Source organism: Asterias amurensis, chromosome 7 (genome assembly GCF_032118995.1).
Source record: "Asterias amurensis chromosome 7, ASM3211899v1".
NCBI lineage: Eukaryota > Metazoa > Echinodermata > Asteroidea > Forcipulatida > Asteriidae > Asterias > Asterias amurensis.
The window spans coordinates 19,066,349-19,087,792 of record NC_092654.1 but is presented as its reverse complement, the minus strand read 5'-3'; the positions used below and the strand labels follow the sequence as shown (position 1 = coordinate 19,087,792).

General features: G+C 38.6%; 1 protein-coding gene across 4 annotated transcripts in view; it reads left to right on the top strand.

Annotated features, from left to right (window-relative positions):
* LOC139939459 (islet cell autoantigen 1-like) overlaps positions 1 to 21,444 on the top strand; it is a 46,942-nt gene that overhangs the window by 1,171 nt on the left and 24,327 nt on the right. For 3 of the 4 annotated variants that reach the window (XM_071935394.1, XM_071935393.1, XM_071935391.1), the window contains exons 1-6: positions 5,004 to 5,057; positions 6,314 to 6,506; positions 7,115 to 7,187; positions 7,994 to 8,117; positions 8,731 to 8,929; positions 19,250 to 19,474. In XM_071935394.1, the coding sequence (XP_071791495.1) occupies positions 5,005 to 5,057; positions 6,314 to 6,506; positions 7,115 to 7,187; positions 7,994 to 8,117; positions 8,731 to 8,929; positions 19,250 to 19,474 (867 nt within the window). In that variant the 5' untranslated portion in view covers position 5,004. Of the gene's footprint in view, positions 1 to 5,003; positions 5,058 to 6,313; positions 6,507 to 7,114; positions 7,188 to 7,993; positions 8,118 to 8,730; positions 8,930 to 19,249; positions 19,475 to 21,444 lie in introns of those variants that run through there. The other variant, XM_071935392.1, reaches the window with a different exon arrangement.

Here is a 21,444-nt window from a genome sequence, read left to right as displayed (position 1 = left end):
AAGATCAGTCTTCTCACTTGGTGTATCTCAACATATGCATAAAATAACAAACCTGTGAAAATTTGAGAAATTAAAGGCACTGGACACAATTGATAATTACCTACAATAATTATTAGCGTAAAGTTGTACTAGGTGACGAGTAATGGGGAGCTGTTGATGAAACATTGTGAGAAACGGCTCACTCTGAAGTAACGTAGTTTTTGAGAAAGAAGTAATTTTCCACGAATTCGTTTTCAAGACTTCATAATCAAATTTTGAGGTCTCGAAATCAAGCATCTGAAAGCACACAACTTTGTGGGACAAGGGTGTTTTTTCTTTCATTATTATCTTGCATCTTCGACGACTGATTGAGCTCAAATTTTCACAGGTTTGTTAATTTATGCATATATTGAGGTACACCAAGTGAGAAGACTGGTCTTTGACAATTACCAATAGTGTCCAGGGTCTTTAACCTTTTCTTCTTTCAACATTCGGGGCTCAAATTTAACATTTGGCCAGTGGTTTCAGTGTCGGGGCAGTCAGTTCAAGACAGGACAAGTCCGCTTTAGAAAGAAATAGAAATTTACATTCTCCTGTTATGCCCTTTCCAAGGAGAAAATATCTAGATTCCTTGGCCTTTTAAGAACGAAGCATACAGGCCTCTATGTTCATTGTGTATTGTGCTCTGCAGTAAATACAGACTCCATTTTAATGGCACTGGTTATAAATAATTCATGTAGTCATATTACGCTAGAACCTTCCAACAGTCAGTAACCAGATACGTGTAAGAGAAATCCAACAGAGTTTATTTTGAATTTTTGCAATTTTTTTTTTACTTGTATTTTCCCAATTGGATACATTTTAAATACTTAAAAAAAAAGGTTCAACAAAAATTGTCAAATTTGAGTACCGTGTATTGATTCATCGTCAACCCCACCAATATTCTGGTCCCAATTTCATAGAGCTGCTAAGCACAAAAATTTGCCGAGCATGAAATTTTTGCCTTGATAAAAACAGGATTACCAACCAAATTTCCACTTAATTTTCAGGATAAGCAAACAACAGCTGAATACCAGTAACAAGCAATATGCAACAAATGGAAATTTAGTTAGTAATTCTGTTTTTATCAAGGAAGAAATTTCATGCTTAGCAAATTGTTGTGCTTAGCAGCTCTATGAAATTGGGCCGAGGTGTCTACTGTCAGCCAGTCAATGATGATGATGTCTGAAACAGCAGTTACAAACTAGTAAAATATTGACACTACTAGTCCTGTGGGCTCATAGAGCTATTATATATTGACTAGGGCGCTAACACCCCGTTATAAATGCACTAAGGTTTTGAAGCCGTGTGGGCGCATCCATGTTTATGTACAAACCAATACAATAGCATTAGTTTTTGTATTGCAATTGTACGGCTATTTGCATGATAGTGTGTTTGTTCTTTTCTATGTGTCATCGAACCAAAAAAATGCAGCAAATGTGAACGCACAATCTGCTGATCAGCGTACAAACTGCGAGCGTCATTTGCGTCATGTTTAAAAGGCGTGTATACTTTTTTTAGTACGTCAATCAAGTGGAAGTTACGGTTTTCGTAGCGCGGACGTACACGAGTGGACAGTCACGTACGTAAGCGCACACGCCGAATGTAAAAAAAACGCGGCAATGTATGTTCTCTTAAAATTAAAAACGTTCCGAACTCACGCAACACATCAAACATGTCTGCGCTCAGGGTGGCTTCAAAACGCAGAGCGAGTTGGCGCTCTAGTCAATCGTGTGGGCTACAAATAATTTGACCCCTGCGGTGGTCTTGTGTTTTTTTTAGTAATAACACCCAATGTCATTTTATACTCCTCCACATTTTTCACACTTGACATTTGACACTTGACACGGTCCACACTTGACATTGCTCACTTTAAATGTTTCCTGTTCAAACAAAGTTCTGGGCCAAAGAGCTTTCTGAGTAGCTGGACAATGAAATTTTCTTCTCCTGTCACTGGGCTGTTAGTTTCTGTAATTCAACAGTGCGATATGAATCGTGAGGGAATAGTGCCTTTATTTTGTTTTGTTACATCTATGTTATGATACAATTTGTAATTTTATACTGTATTGTATTTGCGATGTTACATTTACCCTTATGACAGCAGTGTGATGCAAGGTCTTTAGATTGTACATTTTATTTAATCGGTACACGTACACATTATGTACAGTACTACGCATCAGTATCTATCTTTACATCCGTTTATTACATGAGCTAATCCAACAGTAATTAAATTCTGTTTGCTTTCGACAGATAGGCCTGTCAATGTGGAAAGCATGCATCAGCTGAACACAATTAATTTGTATATTGTGTTCAGCTGTTCCACACAGAAATGGTACCCTCTTATGTTTAAAAAAGAGATTTAAAAAGATGTCTCGGTCACTACTGTCAAGCATCAGATGCAACAATTTTCCCCCCCAAATTTTCTTACATTTATGGCTCTTGAGCTCATAAAAAGAGGCATTCTTGTATATTAAAACCCTCACCCTCCTCAGTCCTCCAATCAATTGGAGGTTTTGGAGGATTTTAAAAAGGTTCAAATTTTTTGTACAGTTGAAAGTATACCTTTGGATGGTTAATTGAGAATTGAGTGCAAACGGCATCAATAATGTGTGGATATGTAATATGATGAAAAGCTGCTGACTGACATAGCTGTAGGCCTGGGTGACTATTGAAATTTACTTCTCGACTAGTCGCCTCAAATAGTCGCAACTTCGACACAAGTCGCGACTAATTTATAATTACCATGATGCATTGCGGCATGTTTGTCACTGACACAATAGAAAAATTCAGGCTGAAAGGATTGAAGGATGTGTCACTGATGTCTGATTGTGTTTCGTAAGTAAATTATATTGTCAGGAATGGTCGTAAGCGAAGCAATTGGTTCGCCAAACCTGAGTGGCAACTATTTTTTGTAGTAGTCGTGACTGTTTTTGTAGTAGTCGTGACGGCACAATTAACCGAGTATGTATGCAGTTGTAAAACGGTAGTCGCGACTCGACTAAGCAATCAATAGTCGCAACTAAGACACTAGTCGCATACATTGTAGGTCGCCCAGGCTCACTTAGCTGAAGGAGATGCTATAAAACAATATATTATTTTGGAGGATTTAGGATCATTCATTTCGTTTACTTGCTGTAGCCTACCACTCGATGGATTGGTTTTGGAGGATTCGTTTGAGGCAGTAGTGATCCTTCTTTCACATAAAACACGCATGATTTTTGAGGATTGATAAAAATAAATAAAAATGAGTAGCACCTTTAACAAGAAACAGAAGCTTAACAGGAATTTAAAAGAGGAAGGTTTTTAGAAGTTTTTTGAAAGTCTGTATGGAAGGAGGATCTCTGATGTGAGCTTGGAGTTCGAGGACTGTGGCTTTAAGGTCTATCGGTTGATTTTTGGAGGCACAGTGTGTGAAACTAGTCCTAAAAAGTGCTGTGACGAAAAGTATGCAATGAAACAATCAGTTCTGTTCTGTCAACATCTGTTACACATGTATGTCAATTAGCGGTAGTCGTTACATGCACTTATAGGAAAGTACTAGGAAAGTGTCAAAACGAAGTTCCATATTAAGAGTTATTAAGCCTGTTGAGTGTGAAACTATAACTCAATGTGAAATTTTGACTGAGAATACTTTCCTTGTCTGAAGATTGCCTGGAACTGGTTAACTGTAAATTCCATTGTCATAGCGGCACATGCATTGTAGCCCTATAGTCCCTTTCACACGAGAGCAATATAGCAAGGGTCCCTTGCTAAATTGTAGCATGGTTGTAAGATTTTACAAAATGCACCTTGAGTGTCAAGGGTCCCTTGTCAAATCTTGTCCAACATTCCTACATTTTGTCGGAGGTCCGGACCTACGACAAAATCTTACACTAGCGGAAGTTTTGACCATGGACGTGGGCTACATCATCACGTGAAAGGAACCCTTGTTTATTGAACGACATCCTCAGTGAAAATCCCCATACAGCGCATGCTATTGTGGGTGCTATCTTGTCCAACTTCCATGGTCCAACTAAGGTGATCAGGATTACTAATTCGTCATACCACTCTGATGTCGCACAAGGGTTGTTAGTTTTTTAACTTTGCAGTGTGAAAGCTCACAAAATCAGTCATGCATGGTGATAAAAAATAAACAATCCACGCTCGTAACATTTGTAGCAAGGGACCCTGGCTACATTTTGGCCGTGTGAAAAGGGCTTAATAAGTAATGTAACTTTGTAATGGACTGATTTGATTGGGTAAAGCACCCCTATCTGTTGTACTTTGCTTTTTAATTGAAAATTTTACTTCATGAACATGTACGTTGTTTAATTTACATAAATTAATGCTCTGAAACACAATTTACATGAGGGTATGCCAACAGACCATTGCAGAGCATGTACACGGAAGCCGATAAGTACTCTGTTTTTGTAGCTTATTTTCATTTTGATTGAACCATCTGGTCTGCAATTTAAGGCTTCTGAAGCAGAGGGAAAAAAAACAATGCTTAGTAAAATCAGCTCAAAATAATTGATGTACAATTATGTTATTGGATAGTAACCTAGTACACTACCACACTGCTGATGTAAAGTTCTCCACATCTGCAATATTCACAGGCTTGTTGTATGCTGAGCAATGGAATTGTCTCCAGCTACATGTAGTGTGCATATTCTACAATGTTCTAAAATCGTTCAAAAGGGGGGAACGGATTCCAAAGAGTTCTCCCCATTTGTCTGCTTCTGGGTCTCCAACACAAACTCATTGTCCGAAGTCAGTCAGCTGGCCAGTCCTTTTTTTTTTACATTACGCTTCGCTGGTTTTACCCAAGGCTTTCTGGACTTTAATACAAGTTGTATCAAACTACAGCGGTATACAGCAGAACTTCAAGCAATATGGTGGCCTTCACGGGTGTTATTATGTGTAGAATTTGACTTTTGAATGTCATGGTGGCATTTCTCTTTTGGAATAAACTAGAGTTTAAACTGGATTCCTGTTTGATTGTGAATTATGAAGAAATGGAAACAAATTGAGTACCAGAGGGTACCCCAGGCGGAGCCAAGGTAGGTTTCTTACATTGGTCATGGTCCATGTTGTAGCTGGACCAATTTTTGTGGTGGGCTTTAAATCCAATTTTTAGATGTACATGTATGTAGAAGGCCACCATTGCTGAAGTGCACTATCTTGGGGAAATCTGTGCTGGGCAGCACACTGTATTTTGCTTGTGAAATTTGTAAGTTCTGGGCAGGCTCGCCCGGTACCGCCCACTATGGCTATAGTCACTGGTCACGGTACTACAATACATTATGGACAATGCACATCATGGCTGTGCTTACAAAACATCCATTGACAGGCATGTCTGTACATGTACATGTTCGTGTGTAACTCACTCTCTCTACTAGACTTACAATGTACAGTAGGCATTTGCCTGTGGTCTCCTCCTCCTCAAGGATTTTTATAACCCCCTTGAATCACCGGTATCGCTCCTACCACAGCCCGTCTTTCCAGTGCTGCTGCTTCGAGTTCAGTGATATCACAACATGGCCCTCCCAGCGCATCCTTGGTCCACAGAAAGATCCCTCACCATGCAACATAATTTAGTTCCTTGACTTGTGTACTAAAGGTTCCGTCTGTCAAATTTGTTTACAGGTACATTTTGTATAAAGCAACACTCCAAGATCCATGTATGAGCAATATGTTTACTTTATAGCAACAACTGTCCCATACAATACAATTTGCATGTGATAGGAAAGTCTTAAAATCATGATAAGTTTTCAAAGAAAAGAAATAATCTTTGAGAAAAGGTTATTGTCCAAGTTAACACTAACCGCTTTTTCGGCATTGAAAAGTTCTGTATTACTGAAAAGTTCTTTTCTTTTGTGTCATCATAGAAAACAGCCACAGCCAACGTCGCTTCACTCAGACAGGACTTACATATGTAAAGTCTTTAAAGACTTTTTAAAAGTAACTTCAGAGAAATCGCAAGAGTCTATAATGTCAATGTACAACTGTAGGATACAAACCAGTGCTTACTACATGTATGTAGTCCAGCAGTTGTTGATAGATACATGTTTACATCTTTTTCGAAATCACTTATTTTCCACTTCAAGTTGTGTTTGTTCTCAATTCGCCTTAGAGAGCCTGACTAATAATGTGCATGCCATGTTTAAACATTTGTGCACAGAATTGAAAGATCCCGATTCCGATTGTTCATTAAATCTAGCAAATTTCAAGACTTGTCAAACCATTTTAAGAACTTAAACAAAATCTCTGGATGGTAAAACTAACTGATTGATTTGTCTGCTCTAATCCTCTCCAGTTGGGACTCCGGCGGTTACTCCTCATCAGCCTACGACCGCCATGTCCAACAGCAACAGCAAGGAGGCAAGTCAGTTGCCAACAGAGTTCAGAAGCAGTACTGGGTCACCAAGCAGGCCGTCATCAAGAAGCTGGGTAGAAAAGAGGATGAGTTTGTTGTAGCCGGTGATTCGGAGCTGGATGCAAAACTGGAGGTCAGTTGTTAGGTTTCGTCCCCAAAATGACATTTTTTATGTTAGAAGTGTTTAGTAGACACTAAAGGGTGGGCCTTTGGGACCATTGCCAGACCTCTCCTAAAAAGCTTCTTTTTTTTCTTTTTTTTTTTTAATACCTGGGGTTGTGAATACATAAATTTGTTAGCCCTTTTTTTAAACGATTTTTAAAATCTGGAGGTCAACTTCTAGGCTTCTACTTACTATACATGACTTAAAAAGCATTTTTGTAAACACCCATGATCTGGTTTTGGAATCCTTTCTTTAAAAAGGATTTAGAAAAAAATGGAGGTCAGTTGGCAGGCATCAGAGTAACGTTTCTCAGATAGTCTAATCCTATATTATTATTCCTGCTCGGATATATTTGCTCCAGATTCTCAAATTGCAACCAACTTTTAAGATTAAATTTTAATAGGATAATTTGTACAACTACAATAAAAGAATTATAAATCTATCAAATGGTTCTCAAAACCAAAGGTATACTTTGCCTTTGAATAACTGGTGTTTTTGTTGATACTGTTAATATATGAGGACATTATTATCATTATTTAAAGATTCACACTGACCTTTGTTTGTTAATTGTTTTACAGGTGTTCCGTTCAATACAGAAAACATGTATGGATCTGCTCAGAATTATTGAGAAATACCAGGATAATCTATGTGGTAAGTGTGAATATAAGTGCTAAACCCTTTGTGGAGTTGAGTGCTTTAACTGGGATCCTTTGTCACCCTAAATAAATCAGTCGCTTATGACTGGTAGACGCTTGAAAGAGTTAAATATTATTTAAAGAGTTATATAGGATTTGAGGCATTGCATGGTGAGGTATCCATGTATATTTGGTTTGCGGTAACATCATGTGTGTATCTACTTGCCTGCTGGGTTTTGTTCTTAGAGAACTGTCTTTCTTTATTCTACTACCGCGGAGTAGATTTATCGGATGTTCGGGAGACTTCTCAGTTCTGAAAAGAACTGTCCTGCTTTTTCTAACCAGGCGGAAGGTAATAAAAAATTGGCTGGGACCAATACTTTAGCGTATAGGATCGTAAGTAACTGTACTATGCTTGCTCTAGTCATCGTCAGGAGACACCTTTCACTTGGTGTATCTCAACATATGCATAAAATAACAAACCTGTGAACATTTTAACTTAATTGGGCGTCAAAGTTTAGAGAGAATAGTTGAAGAATTAATACTCTTGTGCCACAAGTTGTGTGCTCTCAGATGCTTGAATTTGATACCTCAGGTGAGGTTTCAAACTCAATTCAAAGATTTTGGTGAGAAATTACTTCTTTCTTAAAACCTACGTTACTTCAGAGGGAGCAGTTTCCTCACAGTGTTTTATACTATCAACAGCTCTCTATTGCTCGTTACCAAGTAAGTTTTTATGCTAATAATTATTTTGAGTAATTACCAATAGTGACAAGTGCCTTTAATGCAACACATCTGTTCCATTTCCTTGTATAACTACAGCACTCTCCCAGGAAGAGAATGCCATGGGCCGCTTCCTCAAATCACAGAGTTCCCAGGATAAGACAAGAGCAGGGAAGATGATGGCAGCTGTGGGCAAAGCTCAGATTGTGTCTTCAGAACAGAGGTGAGTTCCAGACCTCTCAAGCCCAAATCATAGTTTCTGCGAGCGTAATACAAAATTTGACATCTAAAATTTGTAGCGATGAATTCGCAACAGTTGACTGTGTTCAACTCTTGCGAATTATTCGCTGGGAGATGTTAGACGTTAAAAGTCCCTTCACATCTGCACTCGTAGGAAGTATGAGCCGGGCTTCAGGTCCCTTTGTCAGGTACCCTTGCACCCCCTATCCTGTACCCAATTTTGGGGTCCAAATCGTGCACAAACATGCACAAAAGTTTTGACTCCAAAATGATGGAAATGATAGGTGCGCTTTGTTCAGAGTGCGCTCCTTGTTGTGTAAGGGGTCTATATAAATCAATAGACTCCCTTGTATAACATGAAATACTACCACTGTACGCTGAGGTCACGTGCACCTTTTGCGCTAAAGAAAAGCTATCGTCCATTGATCTGCAATGATCTGTAAATTTACAGTAATTAGATTCGGCTATGAGGTATTCTTGGTTTCATTACAAGAAATATAGTAATAAATATAATTACAGTATCCATTACAAGCAACTCCTGACATCTCAACATGTATCCCTCCTTATCATCAACCCATTTCTTGTGTGTCACACAGGCTAGGCCTACGAGGACCCCTAGTCCGTCTGTATCAAGAGATTGAGACATTCCGATACCGAGCCATCTCGGATACCTTGATGACGATCAATAGGATGGAAGGATCTCGATTAGAATACAGAGCAGCCTTACTCTGGATGAAAGACATCTCCAAGGAGCTGGACCCAGACACCTACAAACAGCTTGAGAAATTTAGAAAGGTAAGACAACTTATATACTGAAAGCCTTTTCACACTACTCCCCGGGGGGGGATGACCCTCAGGAATAACGTTGGGCCTTTTTATACTGTGATCGTTTGACCACCAGTCTTCCCGGGTCTGCCCCGGCAATTGGGCATGTGCTGATATAGTAGATCGGAATACCTGCCTCCGCCAGAGGTTCCGATATTTCCATGGAAACAGCCACCCCTGTTCTGGAGTAGGGGTAAGCGGTAAAACCTTGGGGTATTCTTGAAACGTACAGCTGGAACCCCATGGATTAGGAACGTAGGCGGGGACAATGTGAAAGTGTGCAGGGGTAGCCATGGGGTAACAAAACTCCTGGGGCCTCCACTGGGCTGTATTTCACAAGGATAAGTGATACAGTGTTAAAAAGGGTTCAAGATAAGTTCCTTCATGCTTGTTGCCATGGTGCTTCCTAACATCCCCCCTCCAAATGGATACTTTCCCATGGAGTTCCGTCATAGCCACAAAGTTCTGGCGCTGTCGGTCATTGTGTAGGTTTTGGTCTCGGTCATGTCACTTTTGACAAAAACTTGCTTTATCCTTCGGGTTTGGACGGAATGTGAACTCAGATGTCCTGTGTGGTGTTTAATGCACGTATAGAACCTAGTAGTACACTTGTCTCTTAGAGAAAGGGCTCGCCTTGGTGTTTCTTGCAGCTTTGAATACCCTTTGTAAAAAAATAGTGAGTGCTGTTAAGACAGCCTGTTAATAATTAGGTGTTACGTAAGCCAGAGTAGATACCAAAAAATAAAGCCATTCTGTATTAAAAATTCGATAAGAGCGAAGGTCAAGTTTGATATGGAATGTGGCTGCACTCTATTTTTCTGTATTCTATGAGTGGGTGTAAGAATAAATTTGACTTGCAGCTTAAAGACAGCGCAATGTGTGTAGTTATATGTACATGTACACATTCTTGAATTTTTAGAAAAAGATAAATTAAAAAACAAATCAATAAATAAAAGCATACATACATCATGTACATAAGCAAATACAATTTCTCACTCAATGTGTTTGAATTTATTATCCAAGCCAACAGCGGACGAATCGCCAAATACAGGAAAGGGAAACTAATAAATGAATCTCTAAATTTACAGATAAAAGACTAAATTCATAAACGATTAAGAATATACTTTAGAAAAAGATATAAAAAATAAAAAATAAAATAAAAGTTAATAAAAGCACACATACATCATGTACATACATGAAAAATACAGCGACAAACAAAACAAAGACAGCATTAGTCTGTTCCCTTAGTAAACCTAAGTTTCATGTAATTTATTTAAAGGGATGCTGCAGTGGATTAAAATTAAACAGTTAATTAAACAGTTAATTTTGCTATCATTTATTTCTGATATATGTTTTGAACATCAATAAAATGTGTTTTGTTTGTTCCCTGACATATCTCACTTGCGTAATTAGCGAATAAGTCATGCCCCCCCTTTTGTGGATTGTTACCGCCCCCTTCCATCGACGTCACGTCGGGAATTTAAACATATCGTCGGCAAAAAGAGTCTGGTCCCTAACTACACGCGCCTAGGTACCAGGCCCACAGTGCACACGTCTCTATATGCACACAGCCAGGGGGCCCGACGGCTCGGGTTCCCGACATGACGTCACATGAAGGTTCCCTTTTAGGGGCGGGGTGGGTTCCCCTAATCTCTTGAAAACCACTTTAAAAATACTTGCGCATTAAAAAAAATATATAAAAAAATATTTCAGGTTTAAAAAGTCATGTTCAATCGTTTAAATTTTTAAAAAACCCACTGCAGCCACCCTTTAATATTCAGAAAGAGAACAAGACTTTAACTACAAATGGCAAGAAAACCTTGCCCCTTATTTTGACCCTGCTGGGAAGAAATATCATAACAATCCTCTTCCAGTTCCGTGTTGTATAAATGTAGAATTATTTGTTTTCTTCAAAAAGTAGACCTGTTTCCTCTGGCCATATGCTGGAGTCCTACCAGCAAGAAAGCATTGCAATGTTTTTTTAATAGACAGTTAAATGCATTCACCAATGCATATAATTAATAAATTTTTACTTCAATCAACATTAAATGCACTATCCCGTACTTCGAAAATGAATACGGTACCCAGTAACCATGTAACCAAAGAAAACAGCTCCCTCTATGTCGCAACTCTCTCAATACATACTGTAATTCTGTTTTTAGAATGTCAATTACCCCCTCTGTTGTCAAATATCGACCAGGTTGACTGACTGTCCGTTAATAGTTAATATCGAGTGGTTTCCTAGACTGCCTTTGTTTAGATGATCTTCCCGTCAAGGGAACTCAGCAAACTCCCACAACGGGATATTAACACCGAGCTGGCAACAGCCAATCTCTCTCATTTAACGTCTTTGATTATGAATTGCACAAATCAAGAAATATTGTGGTTTCAGTAACTAAAAGACGTTATTTATTCTAGTCATTGTGAAATCAGCGGTTACATGTAGCTGAGAGATTCTGAACCCACAACCTTGTGATTGCAAGCCCTTCAGTCTAACTACTTGACCACGGTGACCATTTCTCAATCCCCCTGTCCATTATCACCTTTGACCTTGCATTCATTTGACATGGAGATTCGCCGTCAAATCAGACGTACAAACAAATGCACTGCTGTATGCAGATGACCGAAAATGCAGCAGCCAAACATCAACTGGACCAATCAAAACACAGATAGAAAGCTTATGCCACCGCTTGTTTATCCAATGAAATCAGTGTGTTCAATAAAATCACTGGTTCTGCTAATCCCCAAAAATTTGAATCTGACAAACATTACTGTCAGATATGTTTCTCATATTGTGTATTCCAATTAATTCTTCCTGCATAAACACAATCGCTCCAGTTTTTGGCAATATATCTATTTTGAAATACAATTTTCACGGGTTAGTTTTGTTCATTTATATGGAATTTAATTAATCAAGTGGTTCCAAAAAGGTGTATTTAAGTCTGATTATTTTGCCCTCAGAAAAATCATTAGTATTATTGGTATTATTAAAGGCAGTGGCACTATTGGTAATTACTCAAAATATATTTATTTTTAAATACACTGGTCCCAGTGATTAACTTAAGTACACACTCTGAAAAGCATTACCCTGGATATGATTTTTTATAATAAAATTTTGGGGGACCGTAGTAATTCGGAGTGAGATATTTCTCAAAATGCATTACACTATCTTCTTACCATGTAAGTTTTTATTGCAATTTTTAGAGTCATTACCGACCCTTCGATTATATACAGGAGAAACAGTAAACGCTCAGAAAATTAATTGACATGAAGAAGGGGGACCAGATAAAATCAAATCCTCATGGATGTAAATTGTACAGAAGGCTCTGTCATTATTATCTCCTGTTTTGGGATCATTTAGGCCATTTCTAGCATGGGAAATGAGGAATTAATTTTAAATCTAGGTTTATAGGTAGCATCAATCGGCACAGATGGTCTCAATAAAGAGGGTTCTTGTCCCGAAGAGGGGAATAATTGTCTTGGTAGAGGAAGGGATAGTTCTTCCCCTTACAACAAATCACTTTGCAATCATCTTTGAAAGAGAGAATAAAACAAACCCCCCTAACAGCAGATGGTTTTTACGGAAGTGAGTGGTTGAAATTAACTTAAAGGGATTGTATACATTTGGTAATTGTTTGTTTCATCCTTGTAGATACAGTACACCATAGTAAAACTATCCTGTGAAAATTTCATTCCAAAAAGTGGTAGTGCTTTTGAGATATTGATAACAAAAATTGGAGCAGGCATTTCCATGCAGGAAGAATAATCTGTAAAATACACAATTTGAGAAATGTCTTCAGGTCTCAAATTTGTGGGGATAAAAAGTGATATCTTTTCCCATTTAATAATAATAACAAATTCTTATATATAGCGCATTTCACAATAACCGTCTCAATGCACTTTACATTAGTCCTCTGGTCATTGTGCCAATAACATCCCTTTATTCTTTCTCAGCTCCATGGGGAGTATACAATCTGGGCTATTGTTTTACAGTGCTCCAAAGGCTTTTTCACAATATCAACCTCTACCCTCTTAGGTACCCATTTACATGTATACCCCTGGGTGACCGCAGTACTCCGAATCGAAAGGTTTCGCTTAATGCATTACACTGTCCAAAAGCTGCTGTACTTCTTACTTAGTACTGCCATTAATTTTCAGAGTAATTACCAAACATATAAAATGATGATACCTGTGGAAGATTTAATTAGTCAACACTTAGTTTGTTTTTGACTGGTTTTAAACACTGAACTGGGGCCCGGTTTCGTGGCACCTGTATACCCTGGTACGCCCTTTTATACGCTGGTATGGTATGCCCTGCTTCACCCGGTTAGGCCCTGCTGAAATACTCACTTTACCGCAGTAAGCGCAGAATTCTTTGATAAGCAGCAACATGAAATCTACCCCTGGCGCCCTGCTATGCTCTGCTGAAATACATGCTTTACGTGCAGAATTCTTTGGTAAACAGCACCATGGAATCAGCCTTAGGCCCCCCTGCTATGCCTTGCTATATGTATGCCCTGTTACGCCCTGCTGAAATATGCACATCGGCCCCCAGACATTGATTATATATTTTTTAGAAAATAAAGAAAACTGTTGCATGTTTTTAAATACCAGAGCAATGACTTTAAAATGCTCAAACTTCTTGTTTGCTGGTCAAACTCGTAGAGCAGTTTTAACTTACCCAACATACAATCTGAATTGGCTCGTTTTGTTTTTCCAGAATTTTGTTTCTTGCTCAAAAGTACAACAAATTTACCAACATTATCATTAAATTTAATTTAAAGACTTTCAAACCGTGAATCAACCCAAACATTCCCTGCCCTTTAAAAAGCAAATTCAGAAGTCAAATTACAACTTTGGGGCCATCTATGAATCTGTTATTATATTGTGATTTAGGGAACGAGTCGTTGCCTTTCATTCAACAATCAATTGAGAAAACCCAATCATATGAAAGTTGATCAAATCCAAGCAGGTGCTGCTAGTGGGTAACTGATTACTGGAGTCGAGCTTGTTGAAGTTCCCAGAGTCCACCCCTTTCCCTTATCCCTAGCTTAAAGGCACTGTACACTATCGGTAATTACTCAAAATAACTATTAGCATAAAACCTTACTTGGTAACTAGCAATGGAGAACTCCCTCTGAAGTAATGTAGTTTTTGAGAAAGAAGTAATTTTCCATGAATTTGATTTCAAGACCTCAGAATTAGATTTTGATGCCTTGAAATCAAGTATCTGAAAGCACACAACTTTGTGTGACAAAGGTGTTTTGTCTTCCATTATTATCTCGCAACTTTGACGACCAATTGAGTTCAAATTATCACAGGTTTGTTTTTTTATGCATATGTTGAGAAACACCAAGTGAAAAAGCTGGTCTTTGACAATTACCAATATTGTCCAGTGTCTTTAAAGAAATTTTTACAAAAACTAGGGGAGGGGGTGTTTAATAATCAACCAGATGGTACCAATTTAATTTCAAACTAACTAGGTTTAAGGCTTATGGCATCAGCCTCTAAGGAAAGTCAACGCTTTGTTCGGAATAATGATCAAGAGTTCCAATTTCTCCATCTGATATATGACCAATTTGTAAAGTTCTTGGGGGATTTGTAATAGTTCATAATAATTAAGAAACGAGTCAACCAATCCTTTTATTGATCCGTCATAAAATCTATTATCGCTGATGAGGCTTAATAATTCCAAGTGCCGTTGGCATTTTGTTGTTTGGTTTTTCTGGCGTCCCTAATTTGCAAACTCTTTAACAAGATGATCATTAAAGTGAATTAGGGAAGAGACCCGGTCCACCTGTAGGCAGTTTTTTTCCCTTCCATAGTCATCAACCGATTCTGCCAGCGTACCTTCCCTTTAAGATGTTTTAGGGATGAGGTTTTTAATCCCCTTGTGGGCAGCTGGTCTTCTCTTGCTGGCACTTCAACCTCGTCCTACGAAAGGTCAAGAACATCTCCAAGAGAGGGGGAAGGCAGACCAACTGCCCCGTCTCAGGTTACCAAGTACTCATCAGAGCGCTCTAAAGTTTTCTAAGATGCTGGCAAAATGAACCAATTGATATTAAGAAGTCAGTTGGGCATGTCGTTCGGGCGAGGAAGCCCTACAAGCTCTTAACAAGCCTCAAAAGAGGACGCCCCTCCTCATCCTCATGCCCAGGTGATATAATTGGATGATCCAGGCGAAGTAAATTTTGCAATTAAGCCCTCGGACCCTGGGGACGTCAAGAGGGTTTTTTAAAACCCCCTGATCTTCATTTTGGAATTGTCTACGGGAAGAAAGGGAAAAACAAACAAAAACAGAAAATTGAATAACGAAGAATCCCTGACTGACAGCGTGTGGGTGTGATGGTTTGAGGGATATTTATGGAGTAAGAGGCTTATTTGTTTACTCTTAATGAAGAGCTTTTGCGCAAGAAAGGCTGCATGGCTTTTTCTCTAAATTTTAGGCTTTGAGCAGGAAGTTTTGAAAGTTTATACATACGTTCATCATCTTGTGTTTAGTCTTCGTCAAAAATAAAAGCTGTAATGAAGATAACACAATGTAATTAAAGTTACAATAAGTGGGATTTTCCTCGTATTAGTTAATTTTTTAAATGTATACCTGCTATAATAAGTACTGTTGTGCATGTAATGGACTACATGAAGTCCATGTAAATAATTGTTTTAAGTCTAAATTATACGAAATGGTCGGTTACTTGTGTAACTGACTGTTTTAGAAATTGTATAAAAAGCCATAAGACATTTTTGGTGACACAATGTACAATGTATATGTAGATAGATCTCTTTTATGTGATTGGTGGTTCTGGGAAAAACTGATTGACTCAGCGATGCAGACTATAACTCTTTCTGCCGTCAGGAGTAAATTGCAGACACGTTTCCAAAGTTATTATAGATGCACAGGCTTCAGTAAATTCTTTACATAGTACAAAGCAAAATTAATTGGTTTAAATGTTGTACATGTAGTTCCTGCTGTGATGATTTTACGATCAGTCTATCAAGTCTGTAATTTTCATGACTTTTAATTCTTTATTCTTCGGGAAACATTTTGTAACATGGGTAATCTCCAGCTTCAGAATTTCACCAAATTCTACCCCATTTTCATAAACAATACTAAACTTCTCTCTACATGTACGTCTGTCGTCTGATATTATCAGTACTAGGTTAAATCCTTACCCTTTTGGCATTATTATTCTAAAGCTTCTCCACTGACAAAACATTTGTCACGTACCAGATTTTCAAAAGTAAACTAAGCCTTTTATCTTGAGGGGAACTTCTCCCCAAATCTCTTTTCTAAATCTAGCTTTATATGCAATGTGCGCTTTCAGGAATCAACGAAGATTTGACCTTTGTGGCATTTCTCGTACTAGTACTCTCTCTCCCCCCCCCCCCCATTCAATCAGACAGGATAAGTGAGCTTCCAAATCTTGACTGTGCCTCACCCCTTGTTGCCATTTTGTTTTTTAAAAACTAGGAAACTTCTCCTCCAAATCTAGCTTTATCTGCAACCATGCGCGTTCAGGATTCAATGAAGATTGACCCTATCTGTGTAAGCACTGTATACTCAATACTTTTCTGAGTTCTGTGAACAAAAATCAATGTGGGCATATTACTCGGGTGGGATTCAAACCCACGATCTTTTGCAATTCTAGAGCAGTGTCACTCCAACTAGACTGGAGTGACACTGCTCTAGAATTGCAAAGGTGGGTGGGTTCAAGTCCAACCCGATTAATATGCCTGTGATTTTTTTACAGAACCCGGTAAAGTACTGAGTGTGCTAACACACATAAGTGTACATGGGTAAAACAAAATGGATATTCTATTCTGGATGCAAATTCAACATCCATAAAAGGTTGACCCTGGTGGCATTTTTCATATACGGTATGGACATATACAAGCGGACAGAACCTGTAACTTCCCAATCACAGCCACCCTGTTGCCATTTTCGTTTCTCCGTTTCCCCCTGTGGCAGTAAACCTCTGAACAAGCCACTTCCTACAGTACAGTTTAAGTCAACACAATACATAATCGGGTACCGCGTATCAAACATGACATACAACCATCAATGTGGACAGCGACCTCGCCTTCTCATCCAGTACCCACTGTACAATTTAATCAAGCGCCCTGACCAATTTGCTGTGATTTAATTTACAATCAGCCCCCGCTGTAGTTAAAACCCACGGCTGATGACGCCATTCATGATATTAATATCCTCTCTAATTTGCGCAAATTGAAATCCAATTTGGAGGGGGAAAATCAACAATTAGATACCTCTGAAGAAGCTTGATACGGCTGAAGCCATTTGTTCGTTTCGATGGAACCTTCAGCCTCTCAGTTTCATAACGCTAAACAACTTTGCTTAGCTCCGATAAATCTAACGGTCAACTAGTCACTATACACACCTACCTTGCCCATAATTGAAGCATATTTTCCAATCAGTATTTTCTGAGTTTATAAATTGCTCAAAAAATCTATTTTGAATTTGTCCATACCCCATTGTGTGAAAGACATTTTTGCCTTTAAACAAAACCCAAGCCCGTCAGTTTCATAAAGGTAACCACCTTTGCTTAGCTCTAATAAATCTAACTTAGCAGTAGCAGTCAAAATAAAATGTCATAACTAACACACATACCCTGCACATAACTAAAGATCATTTTCAATTGGTATTTTCTGATGTAATATTTCACATTGGTTGTAGAGAAAATGTGTGATTTCCAATTCGTTGTTTAGATGAACCTTTCAAGTCAGTCAGTTTCCTAACACATACCAACTTTACTTAGCACGGATAAAACTTACTTAGCAGAAACAGTCAAATGTCATGTAATACACATGATCCCAGCCCATAATTGAAGCACATTTTCCAATCAGTATTTTCTGATTTAATAATTACATTGGGTGATAGTAAAACTGAGTTTGAAATTGTTTCCCGTGGTATGATACTGACAATGCTTTCTGGGGCCTGTGGCGAAACAATATCCATAGGCTACATTTACATGTTCATGTACGTGTACTCGGGGGGAATTCATACCATAATACATTCATTCTAGAGCAGATGCCTCAAAAAGATTCAAGCTGCATATTAATTAACCATGACAACTGATTCGACTAGAAACCAAGACAACCTTGCCCTCTCGTAGATGCAAAACTGGCGAGTTTGCTTTGCTTCTTGAGACAGATTGTCAAGACAAGACTTTGTGTCATCGTTGACAAAATGGAAGTAGTCCCGTTGTCTATCATATTGTTTGTTACTTAAAAGCCCCTTGTTTGTCCATCTGTAACTGTCATATATTTGCCATGTAGGAATGAGATAGGATCAGGCTGTGAGGATGGGTTGTGCAGACCCCCTGTCTCTTATCAGTTTAAGGGTAAAAACCAAATTATATTCTATATCCCCGATGCCAAAATTAACATCTGTAGTAATATATGTATTCAGGGCTGTATGCTTCGTTTTTGAAAGGGCAAGGGCACCAAGGCATTTTCTTCTTGGTAAAGGGCACCCTATGATAAAATTGCAAACTTGTACTGGAGCATTTCAAGGGCACCAAGGCAATGACCATGGGACACGGAGGCAATCGCCTTCGTTGCCTCCGTGAAGTATCGGGCCTGTGTATTAAGGAAAGATAAGGAAGAAATGGCTCAGTTTTAGATGTGGGAGGAAAACCCTATGAAGGGAAACATACATAACCAGGGAGGGACTAAAAACTAAGCCCACACGTGAGGCTCCTGTCTGAGCCTGGAGGTAGACATGTCTGAGGAAGGTGGGTTAAGAACTGGGGACCAAAGAGGTGAAATGCTTGGCAAGATACCACTAAGCCATCCTTTATTTTTGCCCTATTTCATAGAGCTGCAGCAATTTCTGCTAAGCAAAAATAAGCAGGATACCAATCAGAAATGGTGCGTGTTTGATGCTATTTTGACTGGTACCCTAATTCTGTTAAGCTTATATTTGTTGTGCTTAGCTACTATTTGAGCTTAAGCAGCTCTTTGAAATTGGGCCCTGATCTCCAAAATAAATTTACACCTGACCCAAATCTAGCATGGCCCTCTCTGCTAAAATAAAGGATTTGAACTGCCTGTCATGTAGCTACTGGGCAAGCTTCGTGGTTTAGTGGTACAGTTGTGACATCTACCCCAGAATGACAAAGGTTGTAGGTTTGAATCCCACCCAAGTAACATTCCTTTGGATTTTTTTCTCTTAACATGTCTTGTGAAAATACTGCATTGCTTATAAATACAGTGCTTTTAAAACGCAAATGATGTATTTATGCTCCTGGTTCAAATTTGTTCTTGCAGGTCCAGGCACAAGTCCGGACAACCAAGCTGAAATTTGACAAGCTCAAGAACGATGTCTGCCAAAAGATCGACCTCCTCGGAGCCAGCCGGTGCAATCTCTTCTCTCACACTCTAGCAACGTACCAGAACACACTGCTTCACTATTGGGAGAAGACGTCGCGTACGATGTCCGCAGTTCAGGAAGGATTCCGAGGCTACCAGCATTATGAGTTCAACATGCTAAAGGTAGGAGTTTTTAAAAAGATCCACATTGTCTATTTTTAACACATTTTTATATTTTTATGCAAGTCGCCAGACACACAAGGCCTGAAGGCCATTTCAAGGTGTGGGCTATAGTTATTTTTTTTTCAGAGGACGTTGCCACCTACTCCAAGGGCTGAAACAGGGTTACTCCCTTTACAGTCCATATGGATGTAGGCTCGTGTATCATCAATCCGAAGCCTGGCCGGTAGAGCAGAAAGCACTACCTCCCCAATTTATGCGAAATTATGTGCCAACGTTTTACTTCAATCACAAATGTGAGACCTTTTTGAAACGTTGGAAACAACAGACGTAACAGTCCTTTTTCGTGGCTCTGAGCTTATGTGCACATGCTCAGTGTTGCGCGCGTAGGTCTGAGCACACGCACTTCTGTTGAGAACTGTGAAAAAAGGTCCCCCCAATAGTCTTCCAATTGAAACTTGTGCACCTTAGCAATAAGGATGCAATTGGGTAACCTTTCTTGTACTCCTGTCTAGTTATAGCTCCATGGTTTGCCCATCTTGTAGATGTACTTATTTTTGCATCGTTTTAGAACTTAGTGCTAACTCCTCCGCTCGTGAACATGTGTGAAGTGTTATCCTGTTATGATTTAAAAATACATCCTTCTCAACTTGCACAGCATTTGCGAGATCACAGAGGTGGTCTGGCTAAATGCTAGTTTTAAAACACCTCCGAACAGGTGGCAAGCCATTGAATAAAAATAAATGGGTTGAGGTCTTTTTTGTCAAAATTTCTTTGAAAGCGAAGTTCTCTTAATCTTGGAAATGGAAAAGTAACATTAGTGACGTTTCAAAACAAAAGTGATTATGGCCCTTCTACTAAAATAAATAAAATGTTGTCCCATTTTGACAGATATTTAGGATTTATAACTTTGCATGGTGAAAAAAACAATGGTTCTTTTCAGAACCACCCCAACTCATTAGAGATAGTCATGGTGTTACAGCAAACCTTTCCATATTGAAAGATATTGTTTAAAAAAAAGAACTCAAAAATAAAAACAATTTTTTTATTATCATTTTTTTTGTTGCCATTTTGAGTATTAGCACTATATGTACATCTATACCATAAAAATAAAGCATGGAGAATGCCTTGCCCGATTATTGTATTTCTCTGCTGTGCATGCCCTCTATGGCAGCTGTGGACAATCAAACATTAAGTATGGGTCTGTATGAGATTGTTAAAACCAGGGTCCAATTTCATGGAGTTGCTTAAACTGTACACACAAAGTATTCTCCAAGTTCTATTTCTATGATGTACAAATGGTTACAACTGAATATATAGCTTCATTAGTAATTGTATATTTATTTCATAACGGCATGATTTCGTAGGCGCAGTGCTATAAGGTCATTAATAGCAATTTCATATTTGTAATGAACAAAAGAAAGTGTTGAATAAAAATGGTCCTTAAATTTGTGAAAGAAATTAATCAAAATCCACAAATGAATGTTTTTCTTTAAAATTATCAATTTAAACCACAAGGGAAACTGACTGGGTAAATTTTTTTCTTTGTTCAACCCCAAAATCATTTCAAAATTTACCCAGTCAGTTTCCCTTGTGGTTTAAATTGATATCTGAAACAAAAAGTCGCATCCCCTTAACATCCCCTGGCTGCCGCTTCCCAGGTTGTATCGTAATTTGGGTGTGATCCCTGGCTACACGGCAGTTAACGGTTGTATGGCTTCTGACTGGCACCCCCTGAACAAAGATATTGACAAAATAGGGACACCGCCAATATAGGGCTAGATAGCTCAGTTGGTAGAGCGCCGGCACGTTAATCCGGAGGTCGTTGGTTCGAATCCCACTCTAGTCAATTCTTTGTTCAACCCCCAAAATCTTTTAAATTATATCTTACTTTTTACTACAAAGTTACTTTGGAGACCACTCTTGATCATTTAAACTCCATTTACCAGGAGCTCCAAAACATATGACCTTAT